This window comes from Brassica napus, chromosome C8 (assembly GCF_020379485.1).
Source record: "Brassica napus cultivar Da-Ae chromosome C8, Da-Ae, whole genome shotgun sequence".
NCBI classification, from domain to species: Eukaryota; Viridiplantae; Streptophyta; class Magnoliopsida; order Brassicales; family Brassicaceae; genus Brassica; species Brassica napus.
The window spans coordinates 5122371-5147959 of record NC_063451.1 but is presented as its reverse complement, the minus strand read 5'-3'; the positions used below and the strand labels follow the sequence as shown (position 1 = coordinate 5147959).

The 25589-nt window shown below is 38.9% G+C and overlaps 1 protein-coding gene across 2 annotated transcripts; it reads right to left on the bottom strand.

The window, feature by feature from the left end:
- Positions 1-224: 224 nt before the first annotated feature.
- On the bottom strand, positions 225-25324 carry LOC106425218. Of its 2 annotated transcripts, XM_048766233.1 has the most exons (63): positions 25019-25324; positions 24557-24638; positions 24240-24343; positions 23635-23730; positions 23488-23535; positions 23299-23349; positions 22977-23080; positions 22698-22815; positions 22066-22167; positions 21751-21948; positions 21385-21542; positions 21028-21186; positions 20578-20670; positions 20065-20419; positions 19861-19974; positions 19333-19428; positions 18992-19059; positions 18658-18778; positions 18361-18582; positions 18046-18273; positions 17858-17967; positions 17575-17671; positions 17167-17262; positions 16929-17069; positions 16697-16765; positions 15783-16256; positions 15375-15695; positions 15006-15137; positions 14794-14907; positions 14490-14674; positions 14094-14202; positions 13868-14011; positions 13256-13531; positions 12480-13151; positions 12078-12284; positions 11682-11785; positions 11077-11372; positions 10847-10931; positions 10293-10544; positions 9843-10211; positions 9419-9737; positions 9133-9291; positions 8892-9055; positions 8615-8795; positions 8264-8533; positions 7970-8176; positions 7701-7755; positions 7331-7461; positions 6307-7236; positions 6146-6222; positions 5348-5786; positions 5168-5254; positions 4610-4765; positions 4346-4530; positions 3481-4020; positions 2894-3214; positions 2686-2812; positions 2134-2355; positions 1634-1990; positions 1325-1483; positions 891-1208; positions 557-758; positions 225-455 (listed from the first exon to the last, which is right to left on the bottom strand). In XM_048766233.1, the coding sequence occupies exons 1-62, from the start codon at positions 25031-25033 to the stop codon at positions 618-620; spliced, it is 12330 nt and encodes a 4109-aa protein (XP_048622190.1). In that variant the 5' UTR covers positions 25034-25324; the 3' UTR covers positions 225-455; positions 557-617. The 2 variants fall into 2 exon arrangements, with proteins under 2 accessions (XP_048622190.1, XP_048622189.1); XM_048766232.1 differs by having other exon boundaries at positions 9843-10544.
- Positions 25325-25589: the final 265 nt, after the last annotated feature.

Below are 25589 nucleotides of genomic sequence, written 5' to 3'. Positions count from 1 at the left end.
TATCAACTTAATCAAACTGTGTGACTTCTAAATTCTATGTTCATCACCATTATATACAACACGGAAAAACAAAAATGGAAAAAAAAAACGAAAAAATCCCGTACACAACGATCAATAACTTATCCGAGACTATACCCCTAGTATCACAAAGTAGGGACGTTTTTACTGCTTAGAGAATTAATAAATTGGTAAATTTCGAAAAAGAAAAGAAAATTTCAAACTGATTTGTATGAAAAATATATAAAGAATTAATAAATTTAAATAAGGCAACCCGTGGCGTCGTATACATGTGTTGATCAACACGAGTCTGAAGTTTGAGAAGTCTGTACTGCAGACATTTATATACACGAACATATTTATATTTCTAAGGTACTGTTGCAAAAATCCTACACCATGAGTATTAGAACAAAACGAAATGTATTTTTTAGAGCAAAGCTGTGTTTCTTCTCGCCCACCTAAGAACAAAATGCATGTCTCTATTAGAGATCAGACGAATTTACAGAGTGCAAACGCAAATGGAAAAATGATTAGAGGAGAAGCGAGAAAGGGTCTTTACCAGGAAGAAAATGGGAACATTGGAAGGAGACAGAGCTCGGAGATTCAAACATCTTAAAACCTTAACTCGAGCTGGTCGTTGGGCTTGTGCCAAAGGTTGAAGTTGGTGCAACTGAAGCTGGCATTTGTTGAGAACCTCCTTCAGCCCAAGAACTCTCAGACATCGGGGAGTACGGCCTTGTCACTTTGGTTTTCACCAATCCCTACAATAACCAAAACATAGTCTCAACTATGGATCCTTGTTTGGCATAATAATATCTATTGTGGTAATATCACTTGTAACATGTTTAGGTCATTAAATAAACAAGGGGTGATAATGAGGCTCTTCTTCTAACCTTTGAAGCATTTTGCCCGTACAAGTTAATGGTTTGATCGATGGCTGAGTAAACCTCAAAGGCCTGCTTGGTGTTTGGACTGCATTTGACAATACGGAACTGTTCCTTCGAATCATGTAGCTTTGATCTCAGATCCTTCGAATCATGTAGCTTTGATCTCAGATAGAGAATAAGACGCGAAGGTGGAGAGTTAGGTTGGTCTCTTTTCCCGTCAGTCAGTTCCATGGTTACCAGATCAGTCCATAGAACGTCCCACTGTATAGAGCACGCATCTTTGGCCGGGATAAACTTTCTTTGACCCATTATGTTTGAGGGTTGCTATAAAAATTAAACGATTTGTAATTGTCAAGAAGATTTTCTTGGATACATACCGAGGACGAACACCAGACGAAGTAAACCTTATACAGAGAGCGAGAGGGTATTGTGAGACTCACTTGTAGTAATATCACTCTTCGATGAGTGATCATTAGAACTTTTCCTTTCGGTAGGATGAAGTGACTTTCGTAAGCATCTGTTAATGCAAACTTTCCACGTACTTTGAACAGATCAACCTGGCCTAGGAATGATCCAGATTCTGCCAACTGCAATATGACCTGTAAATGCAAGAAATTAGGGGTTTGAACTTTGCATAAAGTACCATCATGTTCTAGGTGAATCAAACTAATAATCGGTTCATCAGCTAACCAAGAAAGGAATGATTAGTGGAATGCATGTATAAATCGATTCCTAAGTATAATTTGTACCTGCCCCTGTGCTCTGTATTCGTTGTATGGACGAAGCAGGCTATCAGCACCAACGGCTCTTGGAAGTCTCCGGCGAAGAAGTTGTTCATCTGAAGTGATGGCTGCTGCTATCTTCATCCTCATGGCATTTGCACCTTCAGTGGTTTTCGACAAAAGATCCAGAACTCCACTCACAGGTTGGGCAGCAGCACCAATAATTCCTTTCCCAAAACCTGATACAAAGCCTTCGACACCAGAAGACTTTGCACCTTCGAGGGGCTTTGTCAATATGCCTGTGACTCCTCTAAACAGGCCCTTCGCTAGAGCTCCACCTCCTTCTCTGATAATGTCGCCAAAGTCCTCAACACCTTTGCTCTCCTGCCAAATGAGAGAACAAACATTAGCATGTACTAACAAAAGGAGGCACATGAAAGAAACACTGGCAAGCCCATACTTTCGTTGGGTATGAGAAGCAACTGAAACAGCAATATGTAGGAGCAAAATCAAAGCCAGGAACGAACCTGTCTCTGTCGACTTTGAATGAATTTTTTGTCCATTGATAATGCAGCTATGCCTTGACTCATATGTCCAAGCGCACTGCTTGCATTGCCAAGAATGTCAACACCTGAGAGCAACTGAAGAGGCTGGCCAAGTAGGTCTTTCTTTACGTTCCTAATAGCATTATTGATCATAGTACTTTGTCGCATGGATATGTTCTCACTAAATCTTTCACTTATGCGTACCTGTTAGAAGATCAGCAAAAAAAAAAGAATGTTCAGCTTAGTTGGATCGAAAGTAAGTGATTGGGACATTGACAAATAAAATTCTAAACGCTTTGAAACTCGTTATAATCACAATGGTAATCCTTCGAATAAAAACTAATGGTCAAAATTAAATTATGGACACAAAAGTCAGGTCATCCAGAGTCGTTAAATACTACATAATCGCTGAGTCAATTTACATACTAGTAGGCCAAATATTTTAAAATTTAATAGGCTAATCGCGTGAAACACACAGGTCATTATTGTTTAGTTACCCTGCGTTATAAGAAATGAGTTACTATCGAAACTTACTGGCATGTTTTCGGTATTCCCAAGAGCAGTCATCAGGGATGACCAAAATCCAAGAACTCCCCTCGGCCTTTGACTTGGGGACATGGCCATGGACACTTTAAATCTAACTTCTGAGATGTTAAGAACCCTGCATTTTTGGAGGCATGTAACCATATAAGAAATTGTTGTGAATAGACTGATATATTGATATCAGGAACTGTGTGCATACCCGATTTGAATGAATGGATCAACTGATACAGCTGTCGACTCAGAATCTGAAAGTCTACTCAAGTTGGCTTGCTGAATCATCTCATGAATGCGCCAGATTATAGGTTCGTGAATGTTAATTAGAAAGGCAGTATTTTCACGTCCCTGGAAACCTATATACGGGAAGACACGGAGATCGAGACCGGCATTTGATTGCAAAGTAACCGAAAACTTCAGAATGTTATCAGCTTTATCTCCAGTTCTCTGTGGTCTGAACAGAACCGGCATTGGAGCCAATGGCAATTGGTTGTCCACTTGTATTCCTTGCATCCTTAGTTTGAACCTATAGGACAATTAGCATTCAGCATTAGTCCCAGCGTGCTTTGGGTGTATAACTAACAGAATCTGATAAGAGTGAATGCCAATTCATGATCATAGCAAATGAATATATGGAACTTTTACACATGACCACCAATTGCAAAGGGAAAAGACCACATACCAAATATGAATTCATAATGGTCATTTAGAATAACTTCACTTGTGAGTTGTGAGAAATGATAACCCTTACATATGTGAATTAAAGCTAACTTAAGAACCTGATAAACTCACCTGCTAAGCCCAGAGCCCAAGCCAGTTGAATATGCCACAAGGAGGTTTTGCACTGACATGTACAGTATTTCCTCTGGAGCATGATCGATTACGGAGATTCCAAGCTCAGCGAGCTCAACAACCACATGAAACTCGGACTCTTCCGAGGCCAGAAGATGAGATTGCTGAGACTCATTTACAGATAACTCCGACAAAGATGATGATGGAAGTCTTCTGTTTATGCTGGAAGTAGGCTCAATTGCAGGCATCCAGTCACTAATTCTCACAACGTTCCTTTTGTCTTCCTTTACAATAGTAACTCGTATGGGTCTGGTAGGTCCAGTCTCACTTCGTGGTGGATGATCACCAATTTGATCAATATCGTATTTTTCTGATTTAGAAGGATCGTTTCCATCAACAAGGAGTTCAAATAGATGACGTCTACCAAGATTTTCCCAATAAAACGAAGCAGCCGCGTTAGGAGGAAGAAACTGCCAGGACTCGCTGACACCATCCACTTGGCGATAGCGAATAGGAAGAAACATGGAACGGTTCTCGATCCTAGGAGAGTGGATTGACATTATCACGAATACAAAAAGATAAAGTCAGATTGTCAGAAAACGCATAAATATAGAAGAATAAACGCACACACTTGGATTCAGCAAACAGGATGCATCATTTTATCAAAATAATTTCATGCAGGCTCCACAGATTACTTTATCCACCAAACTAATATTGGCTTTAGAAGAACAGATTTGGCAGCAACTTTTAATCAGATATGCAAATCATGGCAATTGGTAAAAAATGTACCATCTAGATCCAAGCAAACAGTACAATAACATCAGATAAATCATCTGGAAGAAAAGTAGAGGCATCTGTGATTTACCTGTAAGGACCGGACACAGAGTTCGGCCTGAAAATAACTTCGTAACGTGAGTTCTTTGTCCCGCTTCTGACTTGTACTCTTAGCAGCAATTGATCAATCCCATCTTCTCTTCCAATAGGGACACGCACTGCACCTTCGCTACAGACACTGAATGGTGTGCTCCATCCATATCCCTGCACTCGTAACTGAAAATATCCCATCGGCGTAAGCCTATTAATCATCGATAAAAAATAAGATATGGAAATCTGAAGGTATTTCACATACTTTTAGCAACTCAGTCCTGGTGGAAGACTGCCATCTAAAGAGCTTTGGAGGATCAGAAGGATTGATCCATTCTTCTGTCTGACAATCGCACTGCTGAAGACAGATGCTGACACCCACCCTGTTGATGAATAAAGTGTTTGGCTGGAGATGAATAACCTGAAAACAAAAGACTTAGTCATCTAATGTTTAAATGGGAGTAAGATAATACCATGTGGGACTCAATATTATACCCCCAAATATGTGCCTATCCAGAAAAGCTAGTGTTCATGTTACTATAAAGAACTTACCCGCCTCTAGATCATCTTGATTTAGTAAAACACGAATAGAAGCATATTATATAGCAGTAGCATGTATACGTTTCACAGAAAACACGAGAGAGAAAGCGAAGGCTGAACTAAGTGATGCATTGCAAGCTAATCCATAGGAGTTTCCACGGCCAAATAACAAATGTGGTAAACCAACACCAACAAAAACACTATACATGAGCACAAATTTGATTTAAGATAAGTAATGCCAAAGCAAAGGAAAACAAAATATATCATGGAAGTGATATCTGACCTTTGTTCTGTCCGACGTCATATTTAACACTGCTGAGAGCTTGTAGTACGAGGCGTCTGAGCAGAAAGCCTTAACATCTATACGTTCCTGGAATAGATTTGTGGTTAATAAAGGAGGACAGAAATGGTTTGTAAAATAAAGCACAGCAGTAAATCCAAGCCATAGGCTTTAGCTAGTCACCTTCTTCTCAAGCTCAAGAAGAGAAATTCCAGGACTGTAGATCTCAGAATCCCGAGCTGCTACAGCAATACCAATTCGTGGGGAAACATAAGAATCCTTCTGAGAAGGAAACAGCACAACGCCACTCCGACCAGCCGATTCTTGTGGAGAAAGCATGCTAGGCATAGGACTAGTATCCTCAATAACCTCGAGCACTCCGACATTTTTCCTCTGTTGTCTCCTCTCCATCGAAAATCCAGGATTTTTCTTAAAAGATCTGGGAGCCCTAGACAGGCAGGGAGAGCCAGCTTCCACATTTTCTGAAGGTTCAATCTCCACCACTCTATAGCCTAGCGGAATATATGAATCATTTGTAATCCAGTATGGCACAAAGAACCTTATAGTCTTTGGTGCAGCCCCTGTTTCTCCAACATCACGTTCTATACTTACACGTAGTCTCCTGAAACTCCATAAAAAAAAAAAGAGTATGACGAGGCAAAATAATTTCATGGAATATAGTATGGGGGTTATGTGATAATTCTCAACATCATAAGTTTTCATTTATAAAAAATTTAAGATGCGGACCAGCTCCTCCTAGGAATACTGCTTAAGTGCTTACTTGAAAAAGATATTTATTGAAATATTATTTACTGGAACCAAATAACTTTGTATATAACATCCCATGGCCAAGTGCCACAAGAATGCTATTCACCAACATTTTTTAAACAAATGCATATATTCAAATATCTGGGGTAATAAAAGCGGAGCTAGCAAGACTAACAATTCCCGGCAGAACGAGAACTGAAAAGAGCGACAAACCTTTTGCTCTGTTGATTGATGAACCAAAAAGATGTCACACTGTCACTTGAATATAGATCTAAAACAGGAATGGGATCCTGCAAAGGAAAATTTGAATTCAGTAATGTTTTAAGAACTTTTACCAGTGTGGTTAGATACTTCTATAGAATATCAAGGCCAACCTTTTCCAAAGCCCAACCACCATGGACGGCTAATGTAAGATACACAGGTCTCTGAATATCTGTTGAATATACGTGAGCAAGCTTCCTTGAAGATACTACACCATGTTGTCTCTCAAGATATGTGCCTACTTTTGTCTTTTCCCACACCGTGAATTTGACTGGGCAAGGAAGTCTATTTTCTAGCTTCAGAGGAGAATTAATAGAAATTTTCCAATCATAAACAGGTGTATTGAGGTCTGTATGAAGAACTGAGGCATCTGCTCCAATGCTGAGCCAGAATGGCTTACTCCCAGTAGCGGGCTGGCAGCAAAAAAGCATATCCTTCTTCTCAAGCTGATTTAATTTCAATACAAAAGAAGCTGGTCTGCTGCTTTGCTTGAAAGTTTGCTGCCGAGTAAGCAAACCTTGATCAACAAATGGTTGATCTTTTCCACAACCAGAGCTCACGGCGATGCAACTACCCCATGCATAAGAATGATCAACCCTTGGCCGGACATGCAGGCACTGTTCATTATCCTTTGATAAACATCCCCATGGTAAAATATAGGACGATCTAGAGGCAATCAAAGCATTATGATTGCTTGCCCCTGAAGAGACATTCTGATCAGAAGATACGGATATCTCTAAATTGACATCTGAATCATTCACAACTGTCGCTAAACATCTGAATGTTGCATGCTTTCTTCCGTTTCTCATAGAAACTTCCATTGCAATAAAATCGTTTTGTAATGACTTTGGAGCGACAGAAAGCGGAAGCAGCGAACGAATGCTATGCCATGAGTCATCAGGCCGAACTCCAATCCAGAAACCAGTGTCTCCGTCCGCAAAATCCTTACTTTCCATATTTCTTAGTGTGTTGGGGATTGTAGTCTTCTCGAAATAAGATGTTGAAACAAGCAAGCATCCATTGTCATGTATATCTTCGGCATTCTACATTTCATATATCAAAAGAGAAATGACAATGTATGTTATAGTAGCTTGAGAAATCTACCAACATACCCTGGTATAAATGAAAGCAACTAACCTTTCTCTGAAGCGTATAGGAACTTATATTCTCAGCATCACTAGATTGATATAGCGACCTTACTGAAGCTACCTTTCTAAATGTATTTTCCCCATGTCCAATAGGAAATGAAAGCGACCCGACGACCTCCCCTGTACAAGTTAATAGCTTACTCTCATGTAACATAGGAGCAATCTCGACTCATTGAACTCTTGAAAAATTGACCAGTCGTATTTTATTCGCGTACAGACAATCCACGAGTCAAATGAACAATAAACAATGCCAATTCACTCTAAAAAGAAAGATCAAACACACAAAGGACAGCTGAATTGATGCTTATGCATAAAAAAAGGCTCAAAGAAAATAAATCTAAGATGTAATAGAAACTAACCTTTTCCAGCTTTAGCAGCAAGGTTTGTTACTTCAACCTCCAACCTGGCCAATCCCTACACCAATAAAATAGAAAAGAAAAGCTTTCATATGAGATAGCACTCCAAAATCATGACAAGTGTTTCCAGTCCAAAAAAAAATTATGTATATCGATGTACTGTTCTAATTCGATGCTAGTTCTAGGCTAAATCGCTTATGAGACCGGATGTTTTAAGGTACAGAGAAAATGAACAAACGAAGCATAATAGTAACTGTTTCCTTATTTACTACCTTCCTTGGGATTTCAAAAATGAATAGTTCATTCCAATTGGAAGTGCACTCCATCAAGTCATTGATAACCGTAGTGGAAGGCTTCACGCACTTGGTCCTAGCACTCTGAGGAAAAAGCTTTTGTGGTTCAGCACCGTGACTCTCAACAACGAGGCGCAGGGTGCAAAAGAAATTGTGACTGTTGCCATCATCGACGATATGCAAGCCCTGCACACAAAAAAAAGGGAAATACCATCGTAACCTAAAATAGGCCACCTAACAGATTTCAAATAATCGAACCTAAAATATATGTACCTTAGCCTCAAGAATCTGTACAGTCATGTAATTGCGTGCTTCTCTAGAACTGTCTGAAACATTTAACCTATTGGAGAACCTTGGCGGTGGAACCCAGACCGAAGTGTTTTCATCGTGACACAATTTTACAATTACATCTGAGTTCTCCTCCAGCTTTTTCAGATATATGTCACGGCCAAGTTTATTCTCTACCACAATGGTCTGATAATCATCTTCGTCGAGAGCTGAAAAAGCTGAAAGATCTCCACTCTCACGAGAAACTCCTGATTCCTGTACCACAGCAAGCTAGTAAGTAACAAATTATGGGGAACATATAATTTTCACGAAAAGAAAGAATAAAGAGCATGTTACCTCTTTCATTTTGGCCGCTCTTTCTTCAAGTTCTAATTGCCTTCTCCAGGAAACAACGGTATCACCAAGAGTTTCAAGGTTTGCAGCACTACCATTTAGGTTCAAAATGTTAGTAGCAGCAATTCGCAACCGTTTTCCTGGTCTGGATGATTGACTCAATGCAGTGTCGTATGTTTCCAACCTTCAACACGAAAGTGTAAAATCAAAATATTGATCCAAATACAATGATCAAAGTTCAGTTAGATCTCATCATAAATAAAAACATTATTATCTTTACTTGAATATTCCATCAAATGGCTCCAGAAGAGGCTCCCACGCTTCCAACTGTGGGTTAAATGTTGAAGCAGCGATTGAGGAAACGAGTACTGCATTCATGGCCTCTGGACGACCATGAGTTGCTAGCTTGATATTGGTGACAGTTGTGTCAAAGAGAGGAGTCATCTGGAAGCATTCACAAAAGGATCGAGATGTAAACACGGTTCCAACAAATTGGGTACTAAATTTGACCAATATCGTACCATTCCATGTAAGCCATCTAGTAGCGTTAAAGAGAAGCATCTCAGCTTAATTTCCGCATTTACATTTTCCTGTGTTTTCGGCTTTACAGATTCTCCAACAGCAAAAGCCAGTCGACTTGGAGGCCTTTTTAGATCAGGACGTGCAAGAAAAGTGCATGCCTACACAAGTATTCAACAGCTATCAGGATTGGCAAATACATTTTACTGTCCTACACATCAACGATGACAATGGGTAGCCTTAAAAGAAAAAGAGACACAGCGCCAAAAGTTACGTGAGTTGTCGTACCTGATTGTCAACTTTCCAAATACTCCAACTTTGAGAAGACTTTGAACTTGAGGATCTTGTAACAGAAGCTTCATAAATGTTAGCCTGGTTAACAAGATCAATCCTAGGACAACAGAATGAATCCACACGTGGAGCCTCATCAAATTTAGAAAGAACGCATCCTAGAGAAACATAGCCAGGAGGGGCAACAGGAAACCAGCAGAAAACTTCATCCAAACCCTTCCCCACAATATGTGCGACTTTACTGAACTGCACAGGTTTTGCAGCAATCTCAGAGTCATCTGCTTTAAAGAGTATTCCAAGTGCAGGTGGCTCCAACCTGATGAGCGAAGAAGAATTAGAAGGAAAAGAGCTTTGTATAAGAAACAATCCCTTCAGGGTAGCTAATCTAGAGAAAATAAAATAAAATTTAGCATTTACTAACCCTTCAGTTATGCTATCACCCAATATGGCAAAACCAGGACGTGGTATAGGCCTCCATATTGAGACAGGTCTACGAAGATCACCACCCTTGTCCCACCATATTCTCTCAAAATTAGGAGTTGAAACATGATAATTAGTTGGCTTAGAAATTGACCTGACAATGTCCCATCCTGATGAATTTCCAGTCTGATCACTTGTTTGCTCACTCTGAGAGCCACCTGTAGGTGATGAGTCAGAGATTGGAGATGTCTTCATCTGAAGGGGATTCCAAAGAAGACAATGACTGAGGCCAGGACTATATTGTTTGGAAGGAGCCGCAGTTGAAGAGTGAGCATAAAATGATCCAAGAACATTATCAGCACGCCATATGCTGAATCCAGACTCAAATAATGAATTGGAGGGCACCGTGTATATGCACTCAGAGAAACTGTTGGAAGATACAAGGTCAGACCTTAGACAATAAACAATGTGATCTGGTGGTGGCTCACTTCCTAAATTTGCAACACACCCCATAGCAGTGTATCCTGCAGGAGCTACAGGCATCCAGAGGGAGCATTCATCGCTATCAATAGAATGTTGACCATTACCCCCTCCTAAACCTTGAATAACAGAGAACAGGCCAATACAATTAAACCCAATCGGCTTCCGCACGCGCCCATATGTATTACTTATTGCCATCACTGCTTGTGTAGGAGGAATTGCCCTGAAAGGATTTTTCTCAAGGGAATTAATGTTATAACGTAGCTATATCTTCTAGAAGAAGAAAACATCTGTACACTGGACTCAGCTCTTTTTAAGCAGTTGTAAGCACCGGCACAATAAAAAGAGGGTACCCGTTAAGTTAACAACTACAAGACGACAAGAGCTTGCTTATTTCTGTTTCGGATATGGTTTGACATGAATTTTGAAGGACGCATTCAATGCTATTAATGAGTCTGAAAAAAATGATGACTACAACCATCGTAAGCTTTGTTGTAGGGATGAAAATATCAAAGAAAAAGGTACCTCGACGTCACACAGTCTCCCAATATAACATAGTTCGAAGGAGCTTGCGGCCTCCAAATTGTGAGATTGTTCCTGGGTCCATTTTCTGGATACATCCCCAAAACAAAAGAGTCAACAGTGTAATTATCTGATACAGTGGCTTAAGAAGATAAAAAAAAATAGATCATGTGGCTAGACCAAAAACTCAGACAGCTTTATACGGCCAGTGCACATAATAACTGATGCCATACCTTTTGGTGAAACCCAAATCCCGTGGAAGTTAGTGCATGAAGCTAAAGGAATAGCATTTCCAGATTGTAAAGCTCCAGTCACTTGGCTCTGCAGATTCAGTAGGAGGGAAAGAGCACTCAAAGAAAGGTGGATGTATATGTCAGTTGACGTTAAGGACATATTTGTTTTTTCTTTGACAGAAGTGTATCCCAAAGAAATATCGACTGGATCAAGAATGATAAGACCAGAACCAGTTTCCACCACTAGGTTCTTTAGCAAGGCTCGAACCCAGATGTCATTTTCTTTTGAGGCGTACCTGTTGAAAGTAATAGCAAAAATACATCAACAATATGATATAACAAAAACTTAAGATCCATTAACAACAAGGAAGAAAACGCTGGCTTCATGAGAAAGATGTAGATGAGGTCAAACGGGGGTTTAATTTAGTACAATTCTTTGCTTTTAACAGGTAAAGAAATAGGTGATCAAGCAAATCATATTTGTGTCAACAGATATCTTAGGTTGTAGAATGCGCTCAGACCTTACTGTCCACAACTTTCATGTGTGACAAAATGTTGATAAACTTAAATCAGTGATACTAAGATTTCGAGAACGCTGCACTTACATGAAATTAAAATCCAACTTAACTCGCAAAAGCTTTTCTACAGCAGAGGAGTCATCCAGGGAGGATTTTGTGCCATCAAAGAATGTGAATTCAGGAGAAACAACCTGCACAAAACAAGCTATGAAATTGACAAATACAGTTCATTTCATCAAACAGATAAGCCAGCAATTGAGAGTGTGTGGAAGATGGTTATTGAGAAAATGTTGAAGAAGAGACCTCCACATAAACAAATGTTATTAGAGAAAAAAGGACACAGAAACATCAAAATCAGGAATAATGACTCAAAATACGTAAAAGAGAGAAACCAGGTATAGTTATTAGTTTATTAAAATTAGCTATAGAGTAGACGCTCAAAACTATGTAAACCTGTAAAGGGAAAACCTCAAAGAAACCTACCTGAGCTTCAAAGGTAAAATTCTGGCCAGCCTTCAAATCGGATTGACAAGCATCTGAAACATCTGACGATTTGTGCGCATTGCTAAGCACACTCTCAGAATTAGATTTCGTGTTTTCTAACATTGAGATAGCAACACCATCTTCCGGGGAAAATAAGCAGCTACTATCGTTACTCAAGTAAACGCACTTGCTCAGGAGCGACCCATTCTGCCACAGAAGAAAAAAAGAAAACAAACAGCTAGCGAAATCAAGAATCTTGGAAAAATAATGGGAAGCAATAAATACAACAAGAAAGTTCTTTTTTCGCTTCACGGTATAAGCCTTAATTTTTACCCTTAGCATGCCAAGTGACTAATTTGAAATAAGAAAGAAGTAATTAGATTAAGAGAAAAGTGTGTCAACCTTAATTTTTACATTTACGAACCGCAACTTTTTTCCATGCCCGACGATTATGATAGGTTCTAATCTTCCGGGGCTTGAATCCTTCTCTCCTTGTTCACTCAACGAGATTACCTTTCCACATCCGTCATATGTATACTCGTCAACCCCGAGTGAATCTGCTACCAACTGTCTACATGGGGAAAAGTACACCACCTCTTCTATCTGTTTATAGAGAGCCTCATAGAGAACTATGCCACTACGTCTAGTGATTGGATCATTTGTTGGATCCATTGTTTCGTCTCTTCCTGTTATTGCACGCAAAGCTGGAACAAAAAATTCACCAACCGCAAGGAGGAAGTCAGGAACAGCAAGGATACGAGGTTGTTGAACCCGTAAAACACATGACTGAGAGGACGCTCGCCATCTATAATCCATCAGCAACATCGTTGAACATGGTGCGTCAAAATCAAGAACAGCCCTGGAGTTGGCCCGCTTAAAACTTCCCTTGTTAAGGGAAAATGGAAAAGATTCAGAAGAAACTTGCTTGGAAGCATCGACCGATGAGCCAAGCATCAGCCGCATTTCAGGCTTTGTGTTAGGACGGATGTCTAAAACAGAAACTTTAGGAACCGACACATACAAATCTGTCTCAGATAGTGACGTCATCCTGTAGGATACCCATAATCCTTCAAGCTGTTAAACAAAAATGAACGACAAATTTGTATTTTAGATATTTGGCCTAGTTCCTAGGGGAAAATGTACAAGGAAATAGAAGGATCAGGCTCAGAAGCACGTACCTCAACATGAGCTAACGGTGACTCTTCACTAACACTATTACGTAACTCAAGAAGAGCATAGTTGATATCCACAGCAAGTATTGTAACTGTACGTGACATTATCGTCTGACTATTCAAGTTCACTTTGTCAACCAGCAGACGCATTTGATCTTTGGGACCAGAACTGTTACCACGAAAATCTGGAGGTAGCTTTGGCTCCTCAAACAAATTCATGGTTGTGCAACTTACAATAATATCATATTCTTTGTCAGACATCACACCATGCAAGAAATCAATCTGCACAGTAGATATCGAGAAAATTTAAGTCCAAAATGACTGCTGATACCAGTAAAGAGAATGTAACAAGGCTATCTATGGTATCTATAACAAACAAAGGATAAAAACGCTGTAAGACAGCGAATAAAATAAATCTGTGACTGTATTTTGGTCCATTTTTGGTCTTAGATAGCAATGCGATCCTTATAAGATAATATTGTTTATAAGTAAAGCCATCCCTAGTCTAACAATATCAAGAAGCAAAAAAAAAACTGATTCAGTTTAAAGTTTAGGTTCTTGAAACCAGAACCAAAAATTTAAATTCTTCAAACGTAGAGGGAAGAAGAAATCCAGTACCTTGATCTCAACTGAAAGTGTTGGTACTTTCTTAAAAACATCTCGTAGGCTGCGGCGGACAAAAATGTCCAGTCCCTGCCCTTCACGTATCATTGGTTTACCAATTGATCCATTTATGCCTACTGACATATTTAGTCCAAGAATCTTTACAAAAAAAAAATAGAAACAACCATCAGGCTAGTGTATTCCTCCCACACGTTATATAAAGGTATTTCGTACAATGTACCTTCGCATGAAGAGCATCTACACGTACAGCACTTGGATCTTTCTCCGGACACCCATGCCAGCTTATTTCATTTGATATCTCCAGCTGACCAAGGTCAAGTTGAATGTAACTACAAACAAATATAAGGGGTTGAGGCTTTACCAACATTCAGAGAAAGATTGAAGTAAACCTTTGGAGAATCAGCAAAAAAAGGAAATAACATGTTGCAGAACTTAAGGTTCCAATATTTTAGACCTAAAGGATGAAGACTAGATTCTACGCTAAGGATTTTGATGGCAACTACTAGACTAGAGTTAGAGAGCTATAAAAAATTATCGTAAAACTGAAGTGGTTCATAAACCTAATAACTATGATAGCATAGCACGTACTAAGTATTACCACACCATTTATACTTACTTTTTACTTAGAGAATCATTAGGGACAACAATTATTGGAGTGTCTAGTGAAAGGTCTAGTTTCAGCGCAGTAGCACCATCTATCTCATATTTCTGGATTAGCCACTCAAAGCCTCCAACTTTGTCAACAAGCTTAATGACTTCTTCGGTATGAGGAGTAGCAAGTCCCATGAAGTACGCTGTAACCTAAAAAACAATTCATTGGGTTGGTCCACAACAAAATGATGTCCAAAGAAGACCATTTTTATAAAGACTCGGTTGCGCATAAAATAAACTATGTAAGAAAAGGTTGGTGAACATGGTACCTCTTGAACAAATCTGTAGAGGAATACGATGCGAACAGCTGATAGTCTACCAGATAAGCTATAATCATATCCTTCATAGTCGTCATCTCCAGCACTATATGAATTGAATTTGAACTGCAGAGTAAAATAAGAATTAAGCAGATGCAGAACCACAAGAAAATAAGAATCAACAATAGCGCCCAAACTGCAATAAAGCCGCCAGTATTTGATACCTTGATAAGAGACTCAACACCTGGATCACGTATGTCACAGAGCCAACTCCAACAGTTTCCTGAGTCTAACGACTTGTCACAGAGTTTAAAATTTCCTAGAGTCCCTTCTATTGAAAGAGAGCTCGGGTGAACCTTTAAAATAAACAAGTTTAACCAAGATACTAGTTAACTGAAACAGACTTTCAATGAAACTAATTCTCTTTGCTTTAGAACATTAATTAGAGAACCAACTACAGATTCAACATTTTAGAATCCTAGTTACAATAATATGATTAACAAATTTTGGTTTTTTTATAGGGTCAAGATTACGAGTAAACTAGAAATAAAATCAAATACGTCAAATAAGAAACCCACGCCAATATTTCATACCTTAATGTCCAGCACAAATCGTTCTTGTACAAACATCGCAAGCTGAGAACCATCCTCCTTGTTAAGAAACACAGTCACACTATCAACATTCATGTTCAGGTAAAACACTACGCGGTCCTTGCCATATCCAAGTAATCCTTCAATGCGTCCACCTTCATCCTTTGCTTCTTTCTCACTACCAGATTTCTCAAAAGCCAGATTGTTGGCATCTTTATCATCTTCAACATATGTTGCAGCACTCAAGTCAAATCCAAAGCCAATTAAAGCAACTAGAGTTGGTCTACTGCAAAAGAACTCCAGTTTTGACATGCGAATGCTCATCTGAAATTGATTTTAAGCTAAACTTAACAAAGCTGAGAAGGAATATTTGCCGCACTGAGGTGACTCCCATTGTCTGAGATTACATACCTGTGTGTCGATTCCATTATAATCGGGGGAACTGGAGCTCCTCGTCAAGAAAACAACTGATACGAAATCAGAAAATTCACCACCCTGCACTTCATAAAATACCTCATCGCAAAGGCCTTTTCCCTGAGATGTGTCTTTCTCATGAAATCCACCTTCAGCATCCTCGATCCCCACATGTTCATCAGAGTCCATCATCATGCTGCATTGAATCATATCCATATCAGGAGTACCTGCTTCTGTAGGAGACAGAAACTCTGGCAAAGCATCAGTGAAAGCATCTTCATCATCTGCATGTCCTACAGACATCTCCTTGTCATAAGCATCACATCTTCTTGGGTCTTGTATGTATTCGTTCTTCAGAACAGAGTAAGCCAAATACTGAGCACTTCCTGACTGCTGAAGTTCATCTTTGATTTTTAGAGAGTGCAACTTCGTCCTAACGGTTAAGCCACTCTCTGAACTTATCATGTGGACCTGTAAATCAAACACAACTATGCCTCTATCAAACTAGTCTATTGTATAGAACCTACAAAGATAAATAAAAGCAGCTGGACAAAAGCATTACATGCATATCAAGAATGGGAACCCTATAAATGGAAGAAATACAAATATCCAAACGACGGACAACTTGACAAGATGTGCTCCTAAGATATGCAACATGATATAGCAAACGATACGCTATGGATTTTATCTTTTAATCAACGGCTCTGTTGGTAGTCTCCATCCCATAATCACTAGCTTAGCCAGACTTGGTGAAATAATATCATTTTAACCAGAACCTAAATATAAGTTGTCCACCCCCAACAGGTCTCATCCTTTACCGGTCTATCCTTAGTACCGACAACGCAAAACACATGCATACAACTCACTATCTATCAGCTTAACGCAATGAACTATGTCCAACAAACACAAACCTTTCCTCCGGCAGCAAGAACTTCGAGAAGCAGGACCTCTTCAACCTTCTCATCACATTCATCCTTGATCTGCGGGAGAGTACGATTTCAAAAAGCAAGGAAAAATCAGGAAAAATTGCTTTCACAGAATATAAATGGTTTCTCAGTTCAAGCAACTGAGTTCCTAACTAGTACGACATGGCATACAGATAGCACACACATAGAAATATGTAGAAAGCTGGTTAAAGCCAACCTTTCCATACAAATACAGCTTCGTCTCAACTAAAGCACCATTAATAACAAGATCAGCAGCTTTCAAATTCCCAGTCTGAGGTTCATGGAAGTTACCATCACCATCACTTGTATGACCAAGTACATCCCCCGACAGAGGAGCCTACAAAAGGACAACACTTTTCAGCGTCAACCAGACACAACCAATGCAAATAGAAAAGCCCAGAAAAAAAAAAGTCAAAGAGATTGTGTAAATATACAGAAGCTTGATAGGTTGCTTGGACAAGTCCTCTCAGCCATGCTGCCTTTTCCTCCCCCTGAAACTCTATGATCCAGGTGCTAGAAGATTCCAGGGCCTGAAGAATGCACAAGATCAATAATCTTCAGTGGAAAACACAAATGAAAATACAGCATACAAAGCGTGGTTGTAAAGGAATATCTGTGAGCTAGTTTTTTCTCCAGTTTAACTTCGAAAGGAACTTCAATAAAAAGTAAAGTCCAGAGAATCACCAACACTCTCAATCATCTTATTTCAGGTATGTAGCCATTCAAGATTCAGCAAGCATACCCAACTAGAAAAAAGAGAATAACTTTCGATGGAAAACTTATACATTTGTCGGCTCTCATATGACTCCTCCTAGTATTTACAATAAAGCAGCTTAGCCTACCTTTTTAAGATTCGCTCCCCTTAGACCGACAGCAAGGCAGTAAGGAGAACCACCAACATTTTCGGGCGGAACCTCAAATACTTGTCTGCCAGCCATGCTGCACATGCAAATTTTATAATCCAACCGTCTTATATCGAAACATACAAAAATCTTTGTAGCAGAAAAGAGTAACATGAAAAGAAGAAAAAGAAGAAAAGAAGATTTCATTCAAAAAAAAACATGAGAAGAAGAAAAAATAGAAAAGGAAGGTACGTGAAAGAAAATTATGAAGAATAGCGCATACCATAAATAACGTTGATAATCAAGTGACTTCTCTGATTCATATGTATACAGATATAAACCAGACAAAACAAGGTGACAAGGCTGCCAAGTAGCAACAGAGTTGCCAATTCCCTGAAACAATAGATTACATACAATCAAAGCTGATACAAATAAATCAAGATTGAAAAGTACGATATATAAAGCACATACCTTCCAAACTAAAATTCTAGCATCACTAACAAGATCTGCAGGACTCCAAGGTTGGATTCCATCTGGGATGTCATCAAGAGGAGTTTGACTGTAGGTTTTCATTGCACCATACAAGATATCGGACAGTTGCATGATCCTCATATATCTTGTTGGCGAGAAATGAACACCAATATTTGGCACTTGGATAGAAATTCTTGTGGTTGGGTGACTTGGGTGAGGTACCTTGATCTTCAACAAGAAATAGATGCGTGTCAAGCAGAAATGCCTCGTTTCAACAATTGACTCATGCTTATAAAATGTCGCACACCGTAATACCTGATCAACAATAACTGCCATTCCACACCTATCAATAAGGGAATAAACGCTGTCCCCTTTCTCCAGAATGGGAGGCATCATTGGCTGATTAGTGAAATCTTCCATGATTAAACTGCAACCTTGGTTGTCAGATCCACAGCCCGTAAAGAAAGCGGCAATATCTCTTCCGGAAATGCAAAACCGAGAATATAAGTTTTGCCTTTGCTCTTCAGACCGAGTATCCTGCAATTGTACAAGAGATATAAGAAAACAGAAGAGAAATACTACTAAAGTCGAAGGGAAAGTCTGGAAACTTACCATCGTGGTTAGCGTAAAATTACCAAAGTCCAAAAGGAAATGGCTACTGCACTTGGAAGATCCTGAAGCCCTCAAAGGAATTCTCACTTTTGGAGCATCAAGATCAATGTCGAGAGAAAATCTGAGAAACCAAAGGCAAATCATAAAGGAAACCCGGTGAAAATTTTGCTAATTGTACGAAATGATAAAATATATTTAGATTTTCAACACACTACAAGGAAATAAGCTTTTGTTACATGCAACCAACATCTTACTTTGTTCACTACCAAATGGTCCAATTCTTATCTTACGGACAATGGTAAAGAGTATAAATGCCAAGTTAAACTGTTCTAACCTGCTTTGCTCCTCCAACACTATTTGAAGTTGCTCTTGAGCCCGTCGAGTCACTTCCTCTAGTTTCATCTGTAATGAAGAACGATCAAAAAATAATAAAAGGTACAGCCCAAAAGTCTGCAGCAAAATAAACATACAGAAATATATGACTAAGGACTTGAAAAGGGTGCATACATAAAACGATTTGAATTACATGTTTTTTGAAGGATCCGTAACCCATCCGATACCCTTATTTGGGGTCGGATTGGGGTTATGGTTTTTAGGCCCAGGCATACTTGTCACCATGACATATAAGCAAAAAAAATCATGTAAGAAAATTGCTACTGAACATTACACCAGTACCTGAAGCACAGCAGCAGTTTCCAGTGCAACAGTAGGGCTAATTGCGTTACTTCGCTTCACAAACTCCAATACACGATCATAACTTTCGGTCCAGATCTGCAAATACGCAAAACTTGCAATTGTGCTCAAGTTTGAATATAAACGACTTGTGCTACTGTTATATGTTTGAGAAGCGTGTCTCTCTCGATACTAGACCGAAATTATTTTGTCCCTCAGTGTAAACAACAACTGAATTCCAACATATCCCATGCGAGTTACAAGTGATAGTTTCAAATATTAACAACATATAACATAGATTCCCTCCATAATTTCCAAAGGGAAGGACACAGACTATAGGAGCTTTAAGTTCCACAAACTCTCTCTAAGGTCCTGAAAATTTGACTATCCAATCTTCAGGAAACCACAAACCTCATTCAATGCCCCAGCTAGATATTAGATAGACTCTGTCATACTTAAGACGTATTATGCGACTATTAGCCAGATCGTAAATACACACGTTTCAAGAGCATACATATATGAAGAGATTACCGTAGCGTGACAAGGGGATATCGTCGCTGATAGCCTCCAATCAATGTTCTCTCCAATAGGTGACTTCACAAAACTAGCCATCAAGGCATTCGTCTTTCTCTCACTGGATACACTCTGCAAAGACAGCAGTATTACAGGCAGGAATATATAATCTTACAACAGGGATTGCTGACCCTGGCATAAGCAATAAATTTGAAAAAAAACCTGTGCAAGCGAACCCTCTGGTGCAGATAACCCATAGAACCTCAGTGATACATCACACTGAGTACTCCGATATCTGAACTTTGTTGTCACATCGAGTTGCTCAAAGCTACCACACAGCACCTCAGTCTGGTTTATATCAACAATCCTAGCTGCACCTTGTCCAATTGATACAGTTACAAGAAAGTGAGTCATATTCTGCATGTCTTTTCCTGAATATAAATTCATCTCTTCGTCAGGCTGATGACTCAGTAACTTATTTATGGCCTTCCATTCTTCCTTGGTCAATCCTTCCTCCATCGATTTTGATCCCTCAGCCACATTATCAGCCTCCGGGTCATCTTCAGATTCTGTCCGCCTTCATGGAGATAGCAACCACAAAAAGTTAATTTAAAAACAAAATAAAAAACCACCCTGCCGGTGATTTTGCATTCATGGCTGCGATAAGAAAACAAAATTTGAAAAGCCAAAATGCAAGACAACTATATTCAGAAGGAAGAGGCATACTCCACTAACCATTTAAATGAGAACCAACCACCCTTTTTCAGCTTTCTCTGCTCGGCAGCTTCTTTTGATTTTACAGATTCAACCTTTGCATGTGCAAGTAACCTATTACGCCGATACAACGTATCAGAACATGATGAGATAAGTCGGAAGGAGTAAAGGAACACAGACAGTACAGAGCCTTTGAGAATCTCAGTGAAAATAAGAAAAAGAATAGCAGAGCTTGGAACTCTTATGAAAAAAGTGGTATGAGAAGACTACATGTAATCAAGCATTATCTCAAATATATTTGTAAACTTTCGGTATATTTAGAACTTAACCATGATCATGTTAATTCCCAAATCAATCCAGATATCAAGTGTCAGCGAGATGGGATTCCAATGGTGTACATCAGGAGGTGGAATTTGATAATGTTAAGAAACCACATGCTTTGCTTTACAAATGTGGGAATATGATTATTACCTCCACAAAAGAATCACTTTGGAATCAAGGTCCTTTTCGATTTCTCTCATCTCAGGGTTGTTGGCATTTGATGACTGCTGCAGAAAGTTGGCATACAGCTGAATATAGTGCCGACGTAACCGACAAAAATGGTGAATGCTATCCCAGGAAAATCGATAGCTGAAATGGTTTCAATATATGCAAAGTCAGATCAAAATACACCATCTTCCCCAGATCGAGTGCAGACATACTTTACCAGAAGATGGTCATACTATGCAAGACTAAAAACAATATGGCTTTGCCAGATAAATGCTGGCTATTTTCCTAGTTGTCAGTGAAATCCTGAAAGAGAGAGAGTACAATGCAACAGACATGTACCATAGTCTCTTTTGTTGCAAACTAGCTTGAGAAGCAAAGCGCCACCACAAACGTGGAGCCTCTGAAACAGGAACCATGGGCCTTAAATGTGAAATTTCCATGTATGTTTTGTATCTTGAAACAACTTCGACTAGCTTTATCCAGTCGTGATATTGCTCCTGGGAAGAGAAACGTCGAACACAAAATACAAGTGACTTAAGTCCAAAACCTTAAGAAAAGAGAAATCGCTAAGCAGGCGCAGTATTAAACTCTAACATCTCAGAAAGTAGGAAAACAGAGAGAAGAAATCAAAACCCACGGAAAACATTTGCAGCTAACCCTGGAAGAAAAAAGAACCAACTACACCAAGTACCGAAAAAATGGTACCTCTGTGATTGTGACGTTAACATCATTTAGGTTAACTGACGCTCTTTCAAATGGAATCTCCTGATTATTTCTCTCCTGATTTCCTAACCGGTGATACTTAAGAGATCCATTAATAGGGGACAAAAAGTATCGACGATTCAAGGCCCATTTCGACTTTATATTATGCGCGGTTTGCTCCTTTATGCCATCTTCAAACATCTGAGGCAAGACAGTCGGTAGTTAAATACATAAAACCTCAAGTAACATTTATTGACTAATGATCTGACGAAAGCACAAAAAAATAATAACCAAGAAAAAAGGTAGATAAGAACAAACCTCAACCCACTCCGCAGGACTAATATCGTCCCATTGCTTCTCCATTTCCCAGGGAGAGCTATTAGAATCGTGATACAAAGCAAGCCTCTGAAGCTGCAAGGACTGTTACAGCGACCATGTGTTAGCCTAACTATTTTGTTTCAAGTCAATAAGTAGCATAATTAGCATTCAACACACTTTAGTCTCCAACCAATAGACCTTGTAAACTAGAACTCAAAACGAACACAAACATTAGAGAAAATAACTAACTGAAGAGAGACAAAAGAATTAACTTTGAATCAATTCAAAACTGCTACCTCATTCACCAACCCATGTGAAAACAAATGACATTCCCTTTTAAAACTCTAATCAATGTTCTAACTTCTATCTTGTTTTAAGCCTCTTGGAAAAGACCCTTGAACTTCGTAGATGAAGAGACCATAAAATGGGGAATCTTCGAAACTAGAAGATTTCTCAAGACATGGGAACTGTATACACTATACCAATGATGAACCACAAGAGAACTAAAACGTCCCTATGGAACTATAGATACATATCGTTCAATCACACACTACTTTGAAACACTATGCTTTTGAAAAAAATTCAACTGCTTCTCCCAATTGAGAATAGAAAGGAAAGAAACCAAAGCTCACCTTACGCAATTTATCCAAAGCACCGCTTGTGTCAAATGTCTCATTTCCTTCCTCATCCATTGTAACAGCTGCGAGCTTGGCCAAGGTGATGCCCGAAGCAAACGGGTGCCCTGGATTACTAGAGCAAGTATTGTTGAAATAAGAAAAAAGCTACACAAGTACTTCTGAGGCGTCTCCAATAAATAACCATAACAAAGACATCAATAATGAACACAATAGCTAGATATGGCCATAAAAGCAGAAGGGAAAAAATAAACAAGAAGGGAAACAGCCACAAACCTGGTCGAATCCTCGTATCTAACATGCACGTTGCTGATGGATATTTTCAGATTACCAATAATTGTAGCAATAAGCGAACCTAGCCATGAATTTCCTGCTGGAGACTGTAAAGAACCAACCACAAAAGAGCTACAAGTTATATCATGCTTAGCACATGAAATTTTTTTTTATCTAGTAGTTAGCGAGAACTCCTTTCATAAAAGATCATAAGGAATCCTCTAATCTGATCAGGATAATTTCAGCATCTATAAATAAATACCCCCCTGGATAGAAAATAAGAAAGATATAGACTAAAAATAAGTTATCATGTTTAGAGGCATACACTTCCCAGCTTAGATTTTGCTCTTGCTTCTAGAGTTGCTGATTCCGCTTCCTATTGGAACAAACACGATAACAATAAACCAGAATAACATCAAAGTTTATCTTGTAGAAAAGAGAAAAAATCAGGTCTCATGTAACGATTGTATTCAGAAGTATGCATGAAGCTGCATCAGGCAGAAAAAATTAGTACCTCGATCTGCTGAAGCTTGGTTTCTAGAAACTTTTCCCTGTCTTCTTCCTAGTATGTAATTAGTGTAAGCAATTCGGTACCAACCAAAGTGAAAAGCTTACAGGCGAGACAACGCACACACAAATAAAAAAAAATCCAACAATATACCTTAACTGTCCGGCCATCAGGGGCAGGATAAGCAAGAACAAAGACACGGTCGATCAGAACAATGACTGGCTCTTTTCCTAAACTTTTCCAAGGGACCTGGAAACAAAGGTTAGTATGAGTAACTTTCAAGATATACCACCTAGCCATAATTACAGGATACTGCATACAAAAATAGCATCTGCTTCTTTAAATACAAGTCTAAGTTCAGCAACCAGAGAGGGTATCACCCTTACTTGCAATCTCCATGACAATTGACTTCGTATCAAAAGATTCGATTTATGCAACAAACAGAATTACTCGCGTTTCTACTTTTTCAAAACTCCGCGCATTATTCAAAGAGCGGTAAATACTTGTTTGGCAGCAAATGTAGCCCAGAATATATTCAGTTAAATGATATGCGACTTCCCTCTATCAAAGAACATTTTTACCAAGAGAGTATCACACATGCAAACATTAATAGCTATGTCATCAATAAGTGGTATATCCTCTCTTTTTCCAGTAAGGATCCACAATCCAAGTTCAAGCAAGGAAACATTCAAGAAAGAAATGGTAACAATGGTCTGGAAATCATCAAAATTCCACCAAGAGAAAAAAAAAATAGCAACCTTCAAAGTGATGGTTCCGACAAAACCAGATTTGACGGCGACTGGAAGTTTCAGTGAATTCAAAGCCTCCGCCTTTAACTTCAAGTCTTTAAGAACAACATCCCCTGAAAAGCAAGAAATTTCAACATTAGCAATTAATGAACAACTGACTAGAAATCCATGGGATTACATCATTACATATGTAACTTTCACCATTAACCAGTACAAACTACTTCATAATGGAGATAGTTAAATCATGAGCAGTCTTTGCGCATAAAAATTGTCAATACTTCCCATATATATATAAAATTATGAAGGAAAAAAGAAGACATGCTAACCTTTCCAGACACTAATCCGCAGAGCCTCTGTGGAGAGTCCATGCACATATTCACCCAAATACCTCCGAAGCAGATGTAACACCTGAATACAAACTTGCATTTAATAGATACTCCCAATTCAATCAATCAAAGTGGACATAAGGCTGGTGAAACAAAACTCAACATAAGAGCAAAGATGACCTGCAGAACAATTGCAAAAGGGAATGCAAATTCTGGAGATTAAAATTTCTGGAAAACAATCTTTGCTTAACGCCATTACCTCTCCAGGTCACTAACTTAGAGAGTCCTTAAGAAGGAACGAAGCTAAACCGTTCATATATTCTAATTTAAATGCACTATCAACTAATAAGTTCTACAGCACTGCTCCTCCCCGATTCTAAGTAAGGAGCCATTTCGTTTCGATTTTCCATAGAATTAACATCGAAACGAAATTAACAAAAATGGAAAAGAGATAGGGCTTACATGAGCTTCGAACATGGCGGCGACGATCGGGAGAAGAAATTAGCTGGTGAGCGAAAATGGGATAGGTAATCTTCACGTTTGGTTCAGAAAATCGAGGATCATAGAGATCCGAGAAACAAACCGATTCAACATTGAAGAGAGGGAAGCACGATCTCAGATTCCTACTCAAGCGAGCGTGTGTCGACACCCTAGAGCGAGTGATCTACCGAGAGGAGCAACAGAGTCAAGAGGCAGAGCGATACAGAGAGAGAGAGAGACGGTTGTGTGAGAGAGAGAGAGAGAGGGAGAAGTGAGAACGAGACTCAGGGATGAATTTCAGGTAATATACTTGCCGGTCCTTGGCTATCTCTATTTTGTATTTTTGTAAGGGCAATTCTACTAGACTATTTTTTTGCTCACAAAAATAGACCAAAATGACCTAAATATTTTATTTAATAGCTAAAAAAATCATTATACCTTAGATATATAAAAAAATAAAATAAAATAAGAAAATAAAAAAAATTCTAGTTTTAGATTATATGTTTTCAGATTCGAAATTTTTTATAAAATATTTTTGTTTTATTCAAATATT